The following is a 19,577-nucleotide window of genomic DNA, read 5'->3' on the forward strand; positions in this document are numbered from 1 at the left end:
ATAATACAAAAAAAGAAGAATGAAGAAAAAGAAGCATTGGTTTATTTATACTCAGCCACGGAGTATTTACAAGTATTTACTTGAAATTTATAATTATTTAAATTATATATATATAATATACTGTATCAATTTTGCCAATGGGCGAATTATAACCTCTTCTCGTTACCAAAACAAGAGAGCTAAAACACCCACCTCCTCGTCCTCCTGTTACCAATTAGAGCTGTAATTAGTAACATTTTGTCCTATTTTTCTCTTCTCTGCACTTGTGTCGTTCAAAATATCTGCTAACCTAATCCTTCCTTGCCTTTATTTTTCTGTAAACGTCATTAATAGCTCTCTCTCTCTCTCTCTCTCTCTCTCTCTCTCTCTCTCTCTCTCTCTCTCTCTCCCATACAGTGTTACCAACGAGTGTGGTGATCGCTAATCCCGGGGCCACGAGAGAGGGCGAACAGCTGGTGCTGCTCTGCGCCTCAAAAGGCTCACGACCACCTGCTGCCTTGAGCTGGACCTTGAACGGACTCGCCGTTCCTGCCTTCAAGGAGGTAAGAACTGGGGAAGAAGCGGGGGAACGGTCAGGGGGGGAGTGGTTAGGGGAGAATAAAGGGGGAAGAGACCACAGAAAGTAAGAAAGGGGAGTATTAAGAAGCCAGAGCAGGATGGGAAGGATGGTATTAAGAAGCCAGAGCAGGATGGGAAGGATGGTATTAAGAAGCCAGAGCAGGATGGGAAGGATGGTATTAAGAAGCCAGAGCAGGATGGGAAGGATGGTATTAAGAAGCCAGAGCAGGATGGGAAGGATGGTATTAAGAAGCCAGAGCAGGATGGGAAGGATGGTATTAAGAAGCCATAGCAGGATGGGAAGGATGGTATTAAGAAGCCAGAGCAGGATGGGAAGGATGGTATTAAGAAGCCAGAGCAGGATGGGAAGAATGCAAGTCGTTGGGGAAAGGAAAGTAAGGATTGTAGATACATCAGGATAAAAGGAACAAAAATGGATAGATCGTCATGATTAGACAAAATGGACAAATTGGTTGAGCATGTGTGTGTTGTTGTTTTTTTTGCTTTAGAAAATTGTCATGCAATACATGGCAGCGTTACTAGGGTTGACGTGATTCATGGATTAAGGTTACTAGGATTAACGTGATGCATAACATAACGTTACTACGATTAACGAGATTCATAACAACGTTACTACGATTAACGTGATGCATAACATAACCGTACCACCTCTGGTGCAAGTGTAGGGACCCATAGCCTTGGAGAAAAAAATAAAGAGTACTCAGAGAAGACCTTGTGGATGCTCATTGAACATTTTGATATTTTCTTCTCCTACCACCCCTATTCTTTTTGTATGTGTATATATATATATATATATATATATATATATATATATATATATATATATATATATATATATATATATATATATATATATATATATATATCACTTTATTTTTAAATTTCATTTCACAAAAAGGGTTACAACATTGATCACATGCAGGGTACAAGGCTACTTGTCACAGGTTGTAGAGTTCCTCCAGCTCTTCGGATGGCGGGCAGGAACCATGGATGTAGTAAGCATTTCCTCTCTGGATCGCCACACTAAGGCGCTGAAGAGGGAAACTAGCGGCTCTAGGGTTTCTAGCTGTTTCAATTAGCTTGGACCCCAACTCCTTAAACTAGCAGCACTTTTAGCCCAGGCACCAAGTGTCTCTGAGGCAAAGGAGATAAAATTGTAGTGGTGATCAAGATCTCTGAATTTACGCAACTTGGCCGCTTCCCGGAGATTGGCAGCACCTCCTGCCTGTGCAGCACTGAAGTTATCGTAGGTGTTTAACTAAAGTTAAAACACAAGTGTAGTCCCACACCAACTGTCTACCATTCTTCCAGGGGTTCACCGTGATCCCGTCTGGGCGACCGACAGGCTCATCAGAATTGCGGGACATTAGGTAACGGGGCTCTCTCTCTGCTGGACAACCGGCTGTGGTAAGGCTTCTCTTGATAATGTCGTTATCCTCGCTGTGTCTTGCATGCCATCCTCCTGTCCTTTGGCAGAGAAGGCCATGCCGTCCGTACCTGTCGGCAACTGCCTCGCCGCAAATACACCTGTATTCGGTGTGGATTGGGGCAGCGAGGCGGAGAGGCACGGCAATCACGTTAATCCCGCAATTAATCAGCAATCACGCAATCAACCACAGCATCACGTTAATCCTAGTAAGGATATATATATATATATATATATATATATATATATATATATATATATATATATATATATATATATATATATATATATATATATATATATATAAGTGCAGAGATATTGCAAAACAGAAGAGAAATGTAAGTTGAACACACACACAGGCAATAGAATATTCATCAACCCGCCAGTCAATGACAAGTGATGAAAGTAAAAATGAATAAACTAATAAAGGAGGCGAAAAGGGATCAGGCACAGGATAATGGAGTGGGAAATCCCAAGTCAACAAATATAGAAGAGAGAGAGAGATGGGGGAAGAGGACTATATTAATCCTCTAACGAAGGACGAAGATTATATTTTTAATAAGAGGGTATTAGGCACGCTTAAAGTGGAAATGTGATCTAATTGTATAAGACAGAACGACAAGACTATGGAACGATAGACAGTCACACGCAGACAGACGCAGACAGTAAGGATCTATGGCACGTCAGAGGTGGTGTGATTGAAGCCATTAAAGATGAGAGACCAGACGATGATTATTATTGTTAAAAAGTGTTTGGAAATGGATTTTAGTGTTATTATTTACGTACCAACAGTACTAATTAACGCTTAAGTTAAGCTGCGGACCAGTAGGTGGTTGATGTGTGTTTAAGCAGGGAGAGAGGGAGGGAGGGGGAGGAGAGAGAGAGAGAGAGAGAGAGAGAGAGAGAGAGAGAGAGAGAGAGAGAGAGAGAGAGAGAGAGAGAGAGAGAGAGAGAGAGAGAGAGAGAGAGAGAGAGAGAGAGAGAGAGAGAGAGAGAGAGAGAGAGAGAGAGAGAGAGAGAGAGAGAGAGAGAGAGAGAGAGAGAGAGAGAGAGAGAGAGAGAGAGAGAGAGAGAGAGAGAGAGAGAGAGAGAGAGAGAGAGAGAGAGAGAGAGAGAGAGAGAGAGAGAGAGAGAGAGAGAGAGAGAGAGAGAGAGAGAGAGAGAGAGAGAGAGAGAGAGAGAGAGAGAGAGAGAGAGAGAGAGAGAGAGAGAGAGAGAGAGAGAGAGAGAGAGAGAGAGAGACACACACACATATTGGGAGACGGGAAAATTGCTTAGACAGATATAAAGAGACAGAGAAACAAACATATACTCAAATAGAAATAGACACATAAGTTCTCACTGTGCAACACACACACACACCGACACACACACATCCACCCAGCCAAATACGGAAATACATATATCCACCATCCATCAATACTCAGGCAGAGAACCACAAGCAAACGCATGGACTCATGGGCAAACATATTTCCGAAACACATGCTTAATATTCACAAACACGATTATTTGATCAACAACACCCTCACGTTTGTGGCAATAATCAAGCAATGTTGCATATGCAGAGAATCATATTCCAAACTAATTTTCCTTATGAATCATTAAATCTAAGTTTAAATTACTTGTTAACATTGGGTTTCGTGTCCTTTAAATGCAATGCACATAAAATAAAAGGAATATAGTTACGAAATCTCAAGATTTATGATAAAAAATGCATAACGCAAAATGGTATGCATGTAAATGCAGGATTCTTCAATATAACATTTTTTAATGTTTTGAGTTAGTATCCAAAGTTACCACCAGCACCTAGTTAGAGGTAAACTTTACCATCAGCGAGCAGTAAGGTATTAAATCCTTATGATGGAGAGTGGCAGGTGTAATCACATGTTGCTTGGGGAGCGAGGGAGCGAGAGAGAGAGCGAGAGAGAGAGAGCGAGAGAGAGAGAGCGAGAGAGAGAGCGAGAGAGAGAGAGCGAGAGAGAGAGAGCGAGAGAGAGAGAGCGAGAGAGAGAGAGCGAGAGAGAGAGAGCGAGAGAGAGAGAGCGAGAGAGAGAGAGAGCGAGAGAGAGAGCGAGAGAGAGAGCGAGAGAGAGAGAGAGCGAGAGAGAGAGCGAGAGAGAGAGCGAGAGAGAGAGCGAGAGAGAGAGCGAGAGAGAGAGAGAGCGAGAGAGAGCGAGAGCGAGAGAGAGAGAGAGCGAGCGAGAGAGAGAGAGAGCGAGAGAGAGAGAGAGCGAGAGAGAGAACGAGAGAGAGAGAGAGCGAGAGAGAGAGCGAGAGAGAGAGCGAGAGAGAGAGAGAGAGCGAGAGAGAGAGAGAGCGAGAGAGAGAGAGCGAGAGCGAGAGAGCGAGAGAGCGAGAGAGCGAGAGAGCGAGAGAGCGAGAGAGCGAGAGAGCGAGAGAGCGAGAGAGCGAGAGAGCGAGAGAGCGAGAGAGCGAGAGAGCGAGAGAGAACGAGAGAGCGAGAGAACGAGAGAGAGAGAGAGAGAGAGAGACGGGGGGGGGAGAAATGGAAAGTGGGGAAAAGAAGAGGGGAAAGAACGAAACAGACAGACGAAGGGAGGGAGGGGAACTATCAAGGGAAAGCGCCAAACCATTACGACTAAACAGCACTGTGAAGGGGTCAGGATAAGGATTTATGATGGGACGGGGAGGGAAGGAATGGTGCCCAACCACTTGGACGGTCGGGGATTAAACGCCGACCTGCATGAAGCGAGACCGTCGCTCTACCGTCTAGCCCAAGTGATTGGGCACAAGAGAAAAAGTAGGTCTTACTTTTATGTACCAGTCTAATGTTCTCAATCACCTCACCTGGCCTAACTTTGTGGACGAGCATAAGTTGGCACCTGTAACTCAGGACGCTCTTACGGGCTATTCATGCCCGTGCCACCTCGTGGGTGGCTTAATCTTCATCAGTCAATCAAACAAGATGCTCAGTCACCATGACCCATCCTAGCCAAGCTTTTCACACGAACATCAGCGCGCATTCATTCCTGGGACTTTTCGTTAGGTATTCATTCACGTTGTAACGAGTGAAATCGTCAGCCGACAAGATGATGGCTCTGGTGTACAGCGAACGCCTTACTCATCCTGTTTCTCATATGTGACAGTTACTTATTAAAGTTATTTTATTCCTAATGGATAAAATATTAATCTTATCAAATCAACGAGTCTCTAAGGGGTAGGTTTCATACGAGTTGAGATGGAGAATAATTGGAATTGTTTGCTGTTTCAACTGTACCGTCAAAGACATTCATAATGAACTCTAATCTTAGCTTAAAGAGAAAGATAGACAAACAAAATAATAGGCATTTGGATTGTTACATTTTCAATCGATTCAGCAGCCCTAAGAAAGGGAACAAAGTGATAATAGCTATCATCTGGAACGATCAATTTGGTATAGGCAATCCTGCTGGTCAATACTGTTTTCATAAACACATATATTTGCTTAAGCAAAGAAAGTTAAATATTTTCATTACTGTAGTGAAGATAACCAGATATATCCCATTAGCTGGACTCACTGGATATCTCTCTTGTTTTCAAATTCATGAGGACTATCTATTATGTTGATTGATTACAAATATTCAAAATCAAGTAAAATTATTATATCATAAATTATCAGTTATATTTACTCAGGAGAGTTATCAGTTATCATAGTTTACTGTGATCAGTTGGAAGCTTTGTAGTTATAAACATTTCTTACCGTGTGAGCAATGGTATTGTTGTTCTCTTGGGCCTAGTTGACTTGCCAAGTGTTCTGTAACATTAATCTTCTGAGTGGCGTGTCACTCACATGTACGATTATCACCAATGTTTAAATTTAAGAGTTTCCGACGAGATGTTATTCGATATTCTGGCTTTTAGACACACGCTCTCTCTCTCACTCTCACAAATTCCCACCGACACACACACACACTAAAATATTATATTATATTACTATTATTATATATATACACATATATACATATTATATATAAAATATATATATATATATTATATATATATATATATATATATATATATATATATATATATATATATATATATATATATATATATATATATATATATATATATATATATATATATATATTGATAGCAGTCTTTATTGCAAGCATATGTTGTTGAATATGACCGAAAGAGTAAGATTAATGATTCTAACACGAATCTTCTCAATATTTCTTATGTTTTTCTTCACTGTCGAGGGAAGTTTAAAAGTTAACTCTCCAAAGTTCATTTTCGCACTATAAATATATGGTCTGACACCTAGGGAAGCGTTTCGCAAGGCACTCCTTACATTTTCAAAGACAAATTTTCCATACTCTGCCAAGGCATATATTCGCTTGGGGAGAGGTGATACAGGACATGATTGAGATGAACAAGTGGATCAATGGCACAATGAGTATTATAGGCCATTGTGTGTTCTATGTTCTTGCTTCTGTGTTGGTTCGGGGTCTTGAAGTGAGTAGAATGTAATTATTTGTTAATTAGTTGTTGAATGCGGGTTTTGACATTTTGATGTGTAGAGCCTCGCTGATGTCGAGTCTTCTGTTGTCGCTATGTCTATCGATAATTTCTGTGTTATTTGTTAAGATTTCTCTGGTGATGGTATGGTTGTGTGAGGAGATTATATGCTCCTTGATGCAGCCCCGCTGCTTGAGCATTGTTAATCGCCCAGAGAGAGATGATGTCGTCTTGCCTATATACTGAGATCTTTGGGGCTGACAGTCCTCACGTGGGCATGTGAAGTCATAGACGACGTTGCTATCTTAAGTCGTTCTGTTTGGTGTCTGGAGAGTTCTTCATGAGTAGGTTGGCCGTTTTCTTCTTTTTGTAGTAAATTGTTAATTTTATCTTCTGGTTTGTGCTTGTGGGGATAACGTTCCTATCAATAATATATTTTAGGACACTTTCCTCCGTTTTATGAGCCGTCGAAAAGAAGTTCCTGTAAAACAGTTTAATAAGAGGTACAGGTGTTTTGTTAGTTGACTCTTCAGAGGATGCATGGCCTGTCACCTTTATTTTAATGACGTCTTCAAAATAACCGAGAGAGAACCCATTATTGACTAGGACCTGTCTTACCCTACAGAGTTCCTCGTTCGACCTGCTTCCAATTAGAGCTGTGAGTGAGAGCACGGTCGACGTAAGCGTTGACAACACTCCTCTTGTACCTGTCTGGGCAGTCACTAATAGCATTAAGGCACATTCCTATGTTCCTTTCCTTAGTTTAGACTGCAGTGTGGAAGCCTTTATTCTTTTCCGCTACTGTTACATTTAGAAAGGGCATCTTCCCATCACTATCCATCTGGTAAGTAAAACTTAGCACTGAATTTTGCTCAGATGCCTCCTTCAACTGCTGCAAACATCCGACATCAGGTACCTGCATAAATATGTCGTCGACGTACCTGCAGTTTATGGCAGATTTTAAGTCCATGTCAACTAAGAATCTCTGCTCTATGGTACCCCTATAAAAAATCGGAAACAGGACACCTAGGGGAGAACCCATGGTAACACCATCTACTCGTTTATACATTTGAACATCGGGACTCAAAAGAAGGTGCCTATTTAGTGCAGGCTTCGAGTAACTTCCTAAATATGCTCTCTCGAATATCTAGAGGGATACAAGCCGGATCACGATACACTCTGTCCATCATCATCCTGATTGTTTCGTCCATCATCATCCTGATTGTTTCGTCCATCATCATCCTGATTGTTTCGTCCATCATCATCCTGATTTGTTTCGTCCATCATCATCCTGATTTGTTTCGTCCATCATCATCCTGATTATTTCGTCCATCATCATCCTGATTATTTCGTCCATCATCATCCTGATTATTTCGTCCATCATCATCTTGATTGTTTCGTCCATCATCATCCTGATTGTTTCGTCCATCATCATCCTGATTGTTTCGTCCATCATCCTGATTGTTTCGTCCATCATCATCCTGATTGTTTCGTCCATCATCATCCTGATTGTTTCGTCCATCATCATCCTGATTGTTTCGTCCATCATCATCCTGATTATTTCGTCCATCATCATCCTGATTGTTTCGTCCATCATCATCCTGATTGTTTCGTCCATCATCATCCTGATTGTTTCGTCCATCATCATCCCACAGGCACGTTGGTAAACAGCGACTCCACATCCAGAGGAGTCGCTGAATGATCCCTAAGCCAGTGAATTACTGTAAACTCTATGAACCTTCAGAAAATCGAATCTGGTCCGCAAGGGAACCGTAACACTCCCAATCCAGAACTATACCGACTTGGGAACACGCGAGTCCTGAGATTCACCCAACACCCGACAACACTCCTGCCATGTATGTAGGTCACATGTATTTCATCAAAGCACTTTAACATTCTAGGGGTCACAACGAGTATCTGCAGCGTTGTTAAGCTTCAATGGTCTCCAGGCCTATGTTCACCAGTAAACGTTATGATCTCTCAAAGAATCGAACCTGGTTGGCTGGCTACGTGTTTTCAAGTACCGGGGCACTAGCTAGGAGCCTCGATCTACCGTCCCCTACCACGGCAGACTCTGACAATTTACATAACTCGGGCGTGGATCACTTAATTCCTCCGTGCTGAAGTGGCAGCCCAAGGAGGCTAAGTTCGATGAAAACGTCACCAATCAAATTAAGCAGACTCTTCCTATCTCCTTCTGTCATCTCTAATTCATGGCAGACAACAGGAGCCTCTAACGACTCGGCTCTCAGCCAAGACACCAAGAATCCCTTCTCTTGCGTTGGCAGATTTCACGCTTGGCGCTGCCTCCATGATTGACCCGCGCGCGTCCAACACATCGCTCACACACACTCAGCAAAAGATAGATAAGGCAAGTATTGATTTCCTCCACAATTATGGAGACCTGAAGATGCTACAATGTCAGATGTTTTATTTTTTGTTTCCCTCTCGGATGGAATTGTGTGTGTGATTCCTACATACAAAAAATCATGCTGTTAGATAGCAGGAGATGATAATGAATTATTCAATCAGCTTATGCATATCTTGAGGTTGATATGACTTAGTGTCCCCGCGGCCCGGTCCTCGACCAGGCCTCCACCCCCCAGAAAGCAGCCCGTGACAGCCGACTAACTCCCAGGTACCTATTTACTGCTAGGTAACAGGGGCATCAGGGTGAAAGAAACTCAGCCCATCGTTTCTCGCCGGCGCCCGGGATCGAACCCGGGACCACAGGATCACGCGTCCAGTGTTCTATCCGCTCAGCCACAGGCCACATCAGTTCATTTTGCATCAGTTAATTTTGTATACAATATTCATAATTTCACTGCAGCTTCGCAAACATATGAATTACATTACAGGAAAAATATTTATAAGAGAGAGCGTCTGTTTGTATGTCCAAGGTGCTAGGTCAGACGCATAGGGTTAGCATCACCCAATTTCACAGTCACTGCTAGAGGGCAGGTGACCAACATAGGTGGGCCTGGATTGGCCCCATAGCTTATATTAATATGAAATCGGGGCCTTTTCCGACCACCAACGAAATCGGTGGAAGAAGGCTAGCCTGATTCCGTTTTATTGCATGATGTATATAAGGAAAGTAAAATAATTGTGTGTGTTTAAATCACCTACATGGATACTGATGCATAACTAAACAATATTTATATATTTTATATATATTTAATTGTTGGTCCATTTCTTTAACGTCCTAGTTATTCGCGTTGAATATAAACTTGTGAAGTTTGGAGGAAGTTTGAGGGCAGTGCCGTCGGTTGCTGTGCAGAACCTTGTTTGTGTGAATATCATTTGCCTCACAATGCCATCATTCAAAGAGAGGAGAGAATGCAAGGATATATGCTGAGAGAGAGAGAGAGAGAGAGAGAGAGAGAGAGAGAGAGAGAGAGAGAGAGAGAGAGAGAGAGAGAGAGAGAGAGAGAGAGAGAGAGAGAGATTGAGAGACAGACAGACAGACAGACAGACAGACAGACAGACAGACAGACAGACAGACAGACAGACAGACAGAGAGACAGAGAGACAGAGAGACAGAGAGAGACAGAGAGAGAGAGACAGACAGAGAGAGGTGGAGGGGGAGTAGGAAAGGGAAAGAGACAAGAGACAGGAAGAGTCAGAGACAGAGAGAATGCTGGAAATAAAAATAAATAGTACATTTATCTACCACTGATGAAAGGATCTGCAATGAAGCAAAATATCCCTAAGTATTCAAGGTGATCTAGATGAGATCAAGAAGTGCAGGAGATTGTAGTGAAGGTTTGGACACACACACACACTCACACACTCACACACACACACACACACACACACACACACACACACACACACACACACACACACACACATGTTAGGCGGGATCCAAGAGTCAATGCTCGATCCAGCAAGCACATATAGGTGAGTACACACACACACACACTGACACACTCACACACACACACACACACACACACACACACACACACACACACACATGTTAGGCGGGATCCAAGAGTCAATGCTCGATCCTGCAAGCACATATAGGTGAGTACACACACACACACACACACACACTCACGATGATATACTGTTGAGTCTGACGGAAACTGGGATTCTGATAAGGAATGCCGGAGCCTGAACGAAACTGGGGGATAGATAAGGACTGAAAGAAACTGAGAGACAAATAGAGACTGAAAGAAGGAGAGAAAGCAGGATACCGGGAGGAAACTGAGGAAAACTGGGATTCACAGAGTGACTGGAAGAACAGACTGGGAGACTGTAAGACTGAGACACAAAGGCTGAGAACAGTGAGAGTCTGATAAACTAAGGTGCATCTATATACAGCTGCTGGATATCTAGGCTTTAAGAGTGATGAAGGTAATCTTTTTGCCGTCTTATTCACATCAATAACCGATCCCTCTCTCTCTCTCTCTCTCTCTCTCTCTCTCTCTCTCTCTCTCTCTCTCTCTCTCTCTCTCTCTAATTCCTTCACTCTTCTCAATTTGGTTTCTCTTGTGTTCAGACGTTAATGGAAGTGAGTTTTCAAATATTTTATTCAGGAACTTACCTTAATTAATTTTCCAACAAATGTTTTGGAAAATTCCTGAATTCAAAATTAGGAAGAATTCCCATAAAACTTCACCTTAAATATATATGATGAATGTATATTTACACGACACCCTGAATCTGTGTTTTGAGTCACACCGCTTCGCCCTCTGAAGGCGTTGGTACCTGGAGGCGTTTGGTGGAGAACGAGTGAGAGACAGAGACATAAATATAAGAATTAGTGGGGATTTAATACACTAAAGTGCAAAGATTAAATAAATCTCGAACAGACCCAGAGCTGAAAATATGTCAGACAAACATTAAGACAAATGAAAGGCCATTACCTACGGGCTCCTTCATCACCTTTCCTACCTACTACCACCACCTTCAATCTCCTTCACCCAACCCGTTCTCGCACTTTCGTATAGTCAATATTGACTTATTTAATACGTGCATGTGTCATACTAATTTATTGTGGAATATTTTAGTTTACCTTGAAAAGCTTCATAGAAAACACCGACCTTACCAAACCTTCTTAGTATGTTTGCATCTTATTGCTTCGTAATTACAATTATTACTTAACCTATACCTATAATAGGTTAAGTAATAATTGTAATTACGAAGCAATAAGATGCTTATCTTAACATACTAAGAAGGTTAGGTAAGGTCGGTGTTTTCTATGAATCTTTCCAAGGTAAACTAAAATATTCACAATAAATTAGTATATGTCATATGCACGTATTTAATAAGTCAATATTGACTATACGAAAGTGCGAGAATGGGTTGCCTTCACCACCAGCTTCAATCTCCTTCTATGCTAGAGAACTATAATGGAAGGGAGAAGGATTGGGAACTATCAAGAGAAAGCGCCAAGCCATCACGACTATATATCACTTGGAAAGGATCAGAGTAAGGATGAGGGTTGTGACGAGGGGATGGAATGGTGCCCAACCACTTGGACAGTCGGAGATTGAACGCCGACCTGAATGAAGCGAGACCGTCGCTCTACCGTCCAGCCCAAGTGGTTGGGCGGGACAGTAGAGCGTCCATAGGCCAGTCGCTGAGTGGTCTACAATATGGCAACTTCAGCTGGTCTTCCGTAAACCGAGTCTACGGTGATATCAAACTCGAATTAGAGGGAGAAAATACTTCGTGTTGTACTTCTAGGTCAAACTCCTACTTCTGCAGTCCCAACTACTTCATCAGAAACCACTGGATCATCATTACCCATTGGACCTCCTGTAGTCTCTGTGCCATCATTAAGGAGGAGGATCATCAATAACATTAACATGGGAAGCAAACAGGACATCTGAAGCAACATTGTCACCCACGACCCGGTTTTCATTTTAAACTCGACACCATGAATGTCCTCGCAACATATCGTTGCGAGGACACCACAACCGTCCTCGCAACCGCACTCTCGTTGAAACCTCAAACAGCAACTTAGAACTCGTTTTGCTAAGCTCCCACATAAACTGTACTACAACGGGTGCAGGTCGGCCGAGCGGACAGCACACTGGACTTGTGATCTTGTGGTCCCGGGTTCGATCCCGGGCGCCGGCGAGAAACAATGGGCAGAGTTTATTTCACCCTATGCCCCTGTTACCTAGCAGTAAAATAGGTACATGGGTGTTATTCAGTTGTCACGGGCTGCTTCCTGGGGGTGAAGGCCTGGTCGAGGACCGGGCCGCGGGGACACTAAAGCCCCGAAATCATCTCAAAATAATCTCAAGATAACCATGACGTTCAATACCAGGTCCTTTAACCACAAAGGATCCAATAGACAGCGGAACATGTGCGCGGAGCAGTTAATACTAATAGCTATCTTTTTATTTGTCCATTTCCCCCCAAAAAACTTGTCTTCATCAATGGAGTAACCCATCTGAAGCATCCAGGAGGTCATGACCTTAGACTGGTCTTGGTCAGCAGTGATCTTAGCTCCAACAGCACCCACTTTGCAACCCCCGAAAAACATTACCTGGGTGTTCCATGCTCCAGTTCTATCCAAGTGATAAATTCTCAAAAAAACTAAGTTTGGACAATAGCCTGAGAAATGATGACACAGCCTCATCAATGACCGTTTACTTTAGGTAGTAAGGAATGATATAAATGACTAAAGTAGGCGATTTATGTTATTTATACTTGAATGAGAAAATCACGAGTCATCATGAGGAGGATTCGATCTATGCACATGGAGTAATCCAAGCACACGCCTTAACTGAATGGTTATTTGTGATGTGTTGTGAATTAGTGTAGAGTGATGTGTTGTTCGTGATGTTGCGATGTTCACGTGTTGCGATGTTTATGTATTTTGATGTTCATCGCAATACATGAACTCGAACATAAAGTGCATTACCTCACCGATGTTCAATCGTCTGTCGATCATTTTAGTGTTGACAGTGTAGAGATATCCTGACAACACTGTGCAAGCCTCAGCAACACAAGCGGCAAGTTTAATATAGTGTACGTGTCTGAGCACACACACACACACACACACACACACACACACACACACACACACACACACACACACACACACACACACACACACACACACAGAGGAATGCGTCATTACAAGATGAAACTAAGTTACGTAGTATTAAAAATATGCTTTCCAGTAAAAACAAAAGACAAAGTTCAAAATGTCTACCACACTGTTGAAATATATATTGTGGGGTTTCGCCTCATTATCTACTGAACCTCACAGTTAAATGTAAACATAAAGGTGGTGATTAAGATATCTATCACATTATAGGTTGAAGTCACTTCGATGGCTGATTACAGAAATAATTCCCACCTAGTAAGGATATATCGCAATAGACAGTGAAGGTCAAAGGTCACATGAACTTATAATTGTGTGGAAGGGGAAGGTAGTGACCACGGGAAGGGGGGGGGAGGTAGTGACCACGGGAAGGGGGGGGAGGTAGTGGCCACGGGAAGGGGGGGGAATGATAGTGGCCACGGGAAGGGGGGGGGGGGAATGATAGTGGCCACGGGAAGGGGGGGGGGAATGATAGTGGCCACGGGAAGGGGGGGGGGGAGGTAGTGGCCACGGGAAGGGGGGGGGAGGTAGTGGCCACGGGAAGGGGGGGGGGAGGTAGTGGCCACGGGAAGGGGGGAGGGGAGGTAGTGACCACGGGAAGGGGGGGGGGGAGGTAGTGACCACGGGTAGGGGGGGGGGAGGTAGTGGCCACGGGAAGGGGGGGGAAAGGTAGTGGCCACGGTAAGGACACGTACTACTCTAACTTTCCCATATTAAGTCTTGCGGCATTAATGATGTTAAGACCAGCGTGATGGGGGCAGCAAGATCTATACTACTGTGGATAGTATTGACCGTATGACCTACCTAATGAAGGATCACTAATGCTGGTGATATTAATGACCTATAAAAAGGTCTGGATAAGGAACAGGTCTCAACTTCAGGTGTGATTATTGACTCTAAGTTCTGCAAAACAATGAACAAGATGCCGTGTTTTTTTTTCTAATGGATTTATGATTTGCTTTATCTCATATTTATTTTGTTTTGTTTTTGACAGATAAAATTCTTTACTGCGGGTAACGTGTCGTTTAACTGAGCAGAGTGTGGCAGGACACGAGAGAGTGAAATGATTAACCAACTCTTCTCCAGGTCTTGACCGTGGCTTAATTGTATATAGTGTCGAGAATACAGTTTTAACTTGAGTCACGAAGACGCAAGAAATGACTATCCAGATTCTATCAACACTTATGAAGCTATAAAGTTTGTACAGTATTAAGTTTTAGTAATTTAATGCAGTGATATATATCCCTTTATTACTATTTTTGTCTGTATTCATTCCCATTCTCTCTCTCTCGCCTCGCCACCGTCCACCCCTTACCACAGTATATATTCATGTGGCGTTACAGAATAGATTTAAGCGATGTGAATATTTTGAGAGGAGTCCTCCACCCTTCTCTTGCACGTCATGTGGGCCCCTAAGGAAGAGTGATTCTAGTCATAATATAGTGATGCGTGCTAGGAAGGATAATCCCTCCTTGACCGCAATTATCCTTAACTATAAATTAGGTAGGAAAAAATGTTATGATGAGGATGAAGGCTTTCAATAACGAAGGCTGGCAGACTAAGATTGATGGAATAAACCCCATCCCTTCCCCCTCATTTTTTTTTTTTTGAAGGGTGCATATATTTTAAGTTAAGTAAATTGTGTAAAATAGATTCGGGTATTCATAAATACATGTATTATTTCATAAGAATCTAAATGTGTATTTTGTTTTCAGTTTTAAATATCCAGATAAATGCCGAATTTAGACATATATATCAAAACAAAATCCATACCATCCTTGGAATTGGCTGAAAAGTCTCTCAAGTCCTAGTCAATATTCTTCTCCATCTTCCTTGGGTTTTCTTTATGATGCCAACAAATCACAACTCTTCAAATATTCCCTGAATCTTGCTTAAATATGAATAAACTTTTGCTGGGAAAAACACTCCGAGGGCAGATACGAAAGTGGTGGAGAGTTTGTTGGCGGGAGCAGTGAGGCTCGGAGTGCTGGTGTCCCCCAAGACCTACATAAAAATTCTTGGAAGAAGATATCCCCAAATGTGGAGGGAGGGAGGGGAAGGGAGAGGTAGGGGGGGGGGGAAAAGAAAGAGAGAGAGAGAGAGAGAGAGAGAGAGAGAGAGAGAGAGAGAGAGAGAGAGAGAGAGAGAGAGAGAGAGAGAGAGAGAGAGAGAGAGAGAGAGAGAGAGAGAGAGAGAGAGAGAGAGAGAGAGAGAGAGAGAGAGAGAGAGAGAGAGAGAGAGAGAGAGAGAGAGAGAGAGAGAGAGAGAGAGAGAGAGAGAGAGAGAGAGAGAGAGAGAGAGAGAGAGAGAGAGAGAGAGAGAGAGAGAGAGAGAGAGAGAGAGAGAGAGAGAGAGAGAGAGAGAGAGAGAGAGAGAGAGAGAGAGAGAGAGAGAGAGAGAGAGAGAGAGAGAGAGAGAGAGAGAGAGAGAGAGAGAGAGAGAGAGAGAGAGAGAGAGAGAGAGAGAGAGAGAGAGAGAGAGAGAGAGAGAGAGAGAGAGAGAGAGAGAGAGAGAGAGAGAGAGAGAGAGAGAGAGCGCGCGCGCGCGCGCCAGCCCTCTGTCTCTGTCGTTTGCCTCAGATTTTATGGTCTGTGTCTATCTTTCCTCTGGGCGTGTCACTCCTCTGCCTCTCTCTCTCCGTGTTGTGGATTTCTTGCGTGGTGATGTATTCTTGTTTCATGTCTTCTGTTTTCTGATTGTTGTAAGTTATGGTGCGATTGTATTATACGAGTGTACATTGTAGTGAACTTAATGGGTTCCCATTGGTGGGGCCAGAAAGCCCCTTAGACCTACGCTTCTCCAGGTTGCCGCCTCCAAATATTAACCTAACTCTTAGGCGCCAAAATTACTATTAGATGAACAGATGCATCATCAGGTGTAAGAAAACACGCTCAAACGTCTCGACCTGCACAGGAACAGGACCTGGGCCAATTAGTGTAGAGCCAACTGCATTAATTATTGTGCTACAAGACAGTCTTTCCCCTGTGAAGGGATTGTTTAATCTGCCTTGTGACGGCTATAACCCCCCCCCCCCCCCCCCCCCCGCTCCTACAACACTCCCTATGCAACCACTTATCAACATTGAAAGTTGGGTGAGTATAACTGCAAGCATCTGGCCTGCAACCACAGTCAGTCAACTAGCCACTCATTCTCTTTTGTTGATAAAGATATCAACAAATCAAAGAAAAAGATAGGATATCCGGCGGTGCCAGGGGTATCTCTCTCACCACCCCTGCCCCCTTTTCTTTTCTTTTCCCTCTCACCCTTTATGTCAATCTCCCGCCTCTTCCTTCCCTTTCCTTATGCCCTTGACTTATTCTCTCTCCCACTCTCTCCACCTTTCTGCCTCTTGGGCATCTTCTGATAATTACTTACTCTTCCCCATTCGTATCATCTCTCCATACCTGTTCCCCCTTACATCCCCTACAACCCACTCTTCCTCTCCTCTCTATTCCTCTGCTTCTCCTTGCCCCTCTATTCCTCTCTTCTCCCAATTCCCCTCCACCCCTCTCTCATTCTCTCTCTCTCTCTCTCTCTCTCTCTCTCTCTCTCTCTCTCTCTCTCTCTCCCACCCCCGGCCACACTCACGTACCTATTCTCACATGGGAGACAGAATAATAATATATACGAGAGAGAAATAAGCTTTAGAGACACGTACACAAATACTGATTGGTGAGAATTACAAACAAAACGTAGGCATGGTATCGGTACACTAAGAGAGGAAAATTGCAATTGCACGAACATCCACGAAAGTATCATGCAATGTAAGACACGCTGTGTTCCCTCATGACTACCTCACCGTAAGTAAGGAAAATGGGAAGGCAGGAATGATTGTCGCCCAGATGATCAGAAATGACCCACAGATTCCAGGATATGGTAATTTTTTTGGGCAGTATATTATTCAGCAGCCATGTAACAATGATAGGGCTTGCAGGCGACGAGTCACAATAACGTGGCTAAATTATGTTGACCAGACCACACACTAGAAGGTGAAGGGACGACGACGTTTTGCTCCTCACCGCTCTTGCCTATTTATTGCCTACATCTACTTCATCACAATCGACTTGAGAATGGTCCAGGACGGACCGAAACGTCGTCGTCCCTTCACCTTCTAGTGTGTGGTCTGGTCAACAGTAATAGGGCTTAAAACAATGGGTAGCAATAATATACAATAATTGTCAAAATGACACAAGATCCAGATATGATAACGGCAGAACCAATATTGGCAGCGATTTAGCACACAGATGATTGTGTAACTCGCAAGCTGGTACGTATCTCGACCAGTTTAATAATAATGGGGTTTTAACCATTACAATATCCGCCACAAAACAGGTAACGTCATGGAGGCCGCAGAGGCATGGGAAGCTTAAATAATGGAAGCTGCAAATGAGAAATGTTTAATATCTGTATTTATGGTGAGGGTTCCGAGGCAGATTGTTAGGGTCGTGAATTCAACTCCGGCTTTGTCAAAATAATTTCTTACCCGAGAGTTATAATTCTCATTCTCCTACTCTTCAATTTTACTGTTAATACGAAAGACACAATGACCTAAAACAATTTAAACAAACCATTAGATTTATTCCAATACCTGTATTAAATTTCTGAGCGATACATTAAGTATGTTCATGTATGTGTTTATGTGTGTGTATTCCCCGTGATGTGTGATCAACCTCAAACCAGTATAGACAAGTGAACACCAAATTACAGGTGTGTGTTCTCTGTGTATCGTCGCTCAGCTATATCTATAATACAAGAATCAATGCCCCTTTGTCAAAACCAAAACTCAAATGGTGTTGTGTTTTCCCCCTTGTCTCGTGCAGAGTCCGGAGTTCAGCACGGGGCTCACAGCCGCCACCACCTCCACCCTGGTGATCAACGCCACCAGGGAACACAATGGCGCCAAGGTGGTGTGTCGGGCCCAGAATCCCACCAGACCTAAATCACCGCTCTCTAACTCCACCACACTCAACGTGCATTGTAAGTCATTCCCTTCCTGAACACCTCTCACTCTCTGTCACCCGATCCGCTCTCCTCTCTCCGCTCGCTCGCTCGCTCGCTCGCTCGCTCGCTCTCTCGCTCTCTCGCTCTCTCGCTCTCTCTCTCGCTCTCGCTCGCTCTCTCGCTCTCTCGCTCTCTCTCTCTCTCTCTCTCTCTCTCTCTCTCTCTCTCTCTCTCTCTCTCTCTCTTTTTCCATCTCTGTCTTCATCCACCCTTCCTCCCGCCCTTCTGCTCTCTCTCTCTACTGCTTTTCACTGCCTTTCTCTCTCTCTCTCTCTCTCTCTCCCTCCCTCCCCGATTATTGCTTTATCACTACCTCCCTCCCTCCCTGTTTCCTACTCTCTCTTCCTCTTCCCTCAGTAATCACTCACTCCGTCCTTTCTTTTCCCATACTGTACCTCATACTCCCACTCTCACCCCTGCACCCTCACTCCCACACTCACCCTCACTATATTTTGTGAGGTTGTGAGAACTCAAGAGGACGGGCTACCCATGTATTTGGACAATAATTCAACAGCATGACGTTTCTATGAGGAAAATTCTTAGCCATACATTGGGATCGAACTCGCGTCACAGGATTTCACGAACACTCAACACTACCAACTAAATCATGATGAGCTCAGCCATCTCTCACCTAAACCCGTTGTTAGCTCTTCTGGTTACGATACTTCTGAGCCCATTGTGGTTCAGTCGGTAGTGTATGAGTCTTGGGGAGTCCAGGAAAGCGCGTTCGATCCCATAGTACTCCATTCTCAGTACTGTACTCAGATCTACTGTCCAGAAACCAGCTTATTGTCTCGAGCGTTCACAAACGTCACTAAAATGATGTACTAAATTGCTCGACCCTAACCTAACCGAGAAGCCACGAATAGAAAACGGGAAGTCACGTCCCTTTTTTGCGAGCCGCTATGATTTTTGAATACATAATTTTTTTGGCCTTAGGGGATTTATAACTCAAAATGTGATGTGGTGTATGCGAGAGGATGGGTTGTATAATCAGCCCATCCTCTTCAGTCACAACGGACAGAAAACGATATATTT

The 19,577-nt window shown here is 43.4% G+C and overlaps 1 protein-coding gene across 2 annotated transcripts in view; it reads left to right on the forward strand.

Annotated features, from left to right (window-relative positions):
• Positions 1–19,577, forward strand: part of LOC123748132 (kin of IRRE-like protein 2) — a 311,143-nt gene that overhangs the window by 222,839 nt on the left and 68,727 nt on the right. For both annotated transcript variants that reach the window (XM_069324939.1, XM_069324941.1), the window contains exons 6-7: positions 397–542; positions 18,359–18,515. In XM_069324939.1, the coding sequence (XP_069181040.1) occupies positions 397–542; positions 18,359–18,515 (303 nt within the window). The remainder of the gene's footprint in view (positions 1–396; positions 543–18,358; positions 18,516–19,577) is intronic.

The sequence above is a fragment of the Procambarus clarkii genome, chromosome 2 (genome assembly GCF_040958095.1).
Source record: "Procambarus clarkii isolate CNS0578487 chromosome 2, FALCON_Pclarkii_2.0, whole genome shotgun sequence".
In the NCBI taxonomy this organism is placed as follows: Eukaryota; Metazoa; Arthropoda; class Malacostraca; order Decapoda; family Cambaridae; genus Procambarus; species Procambarus clarkii.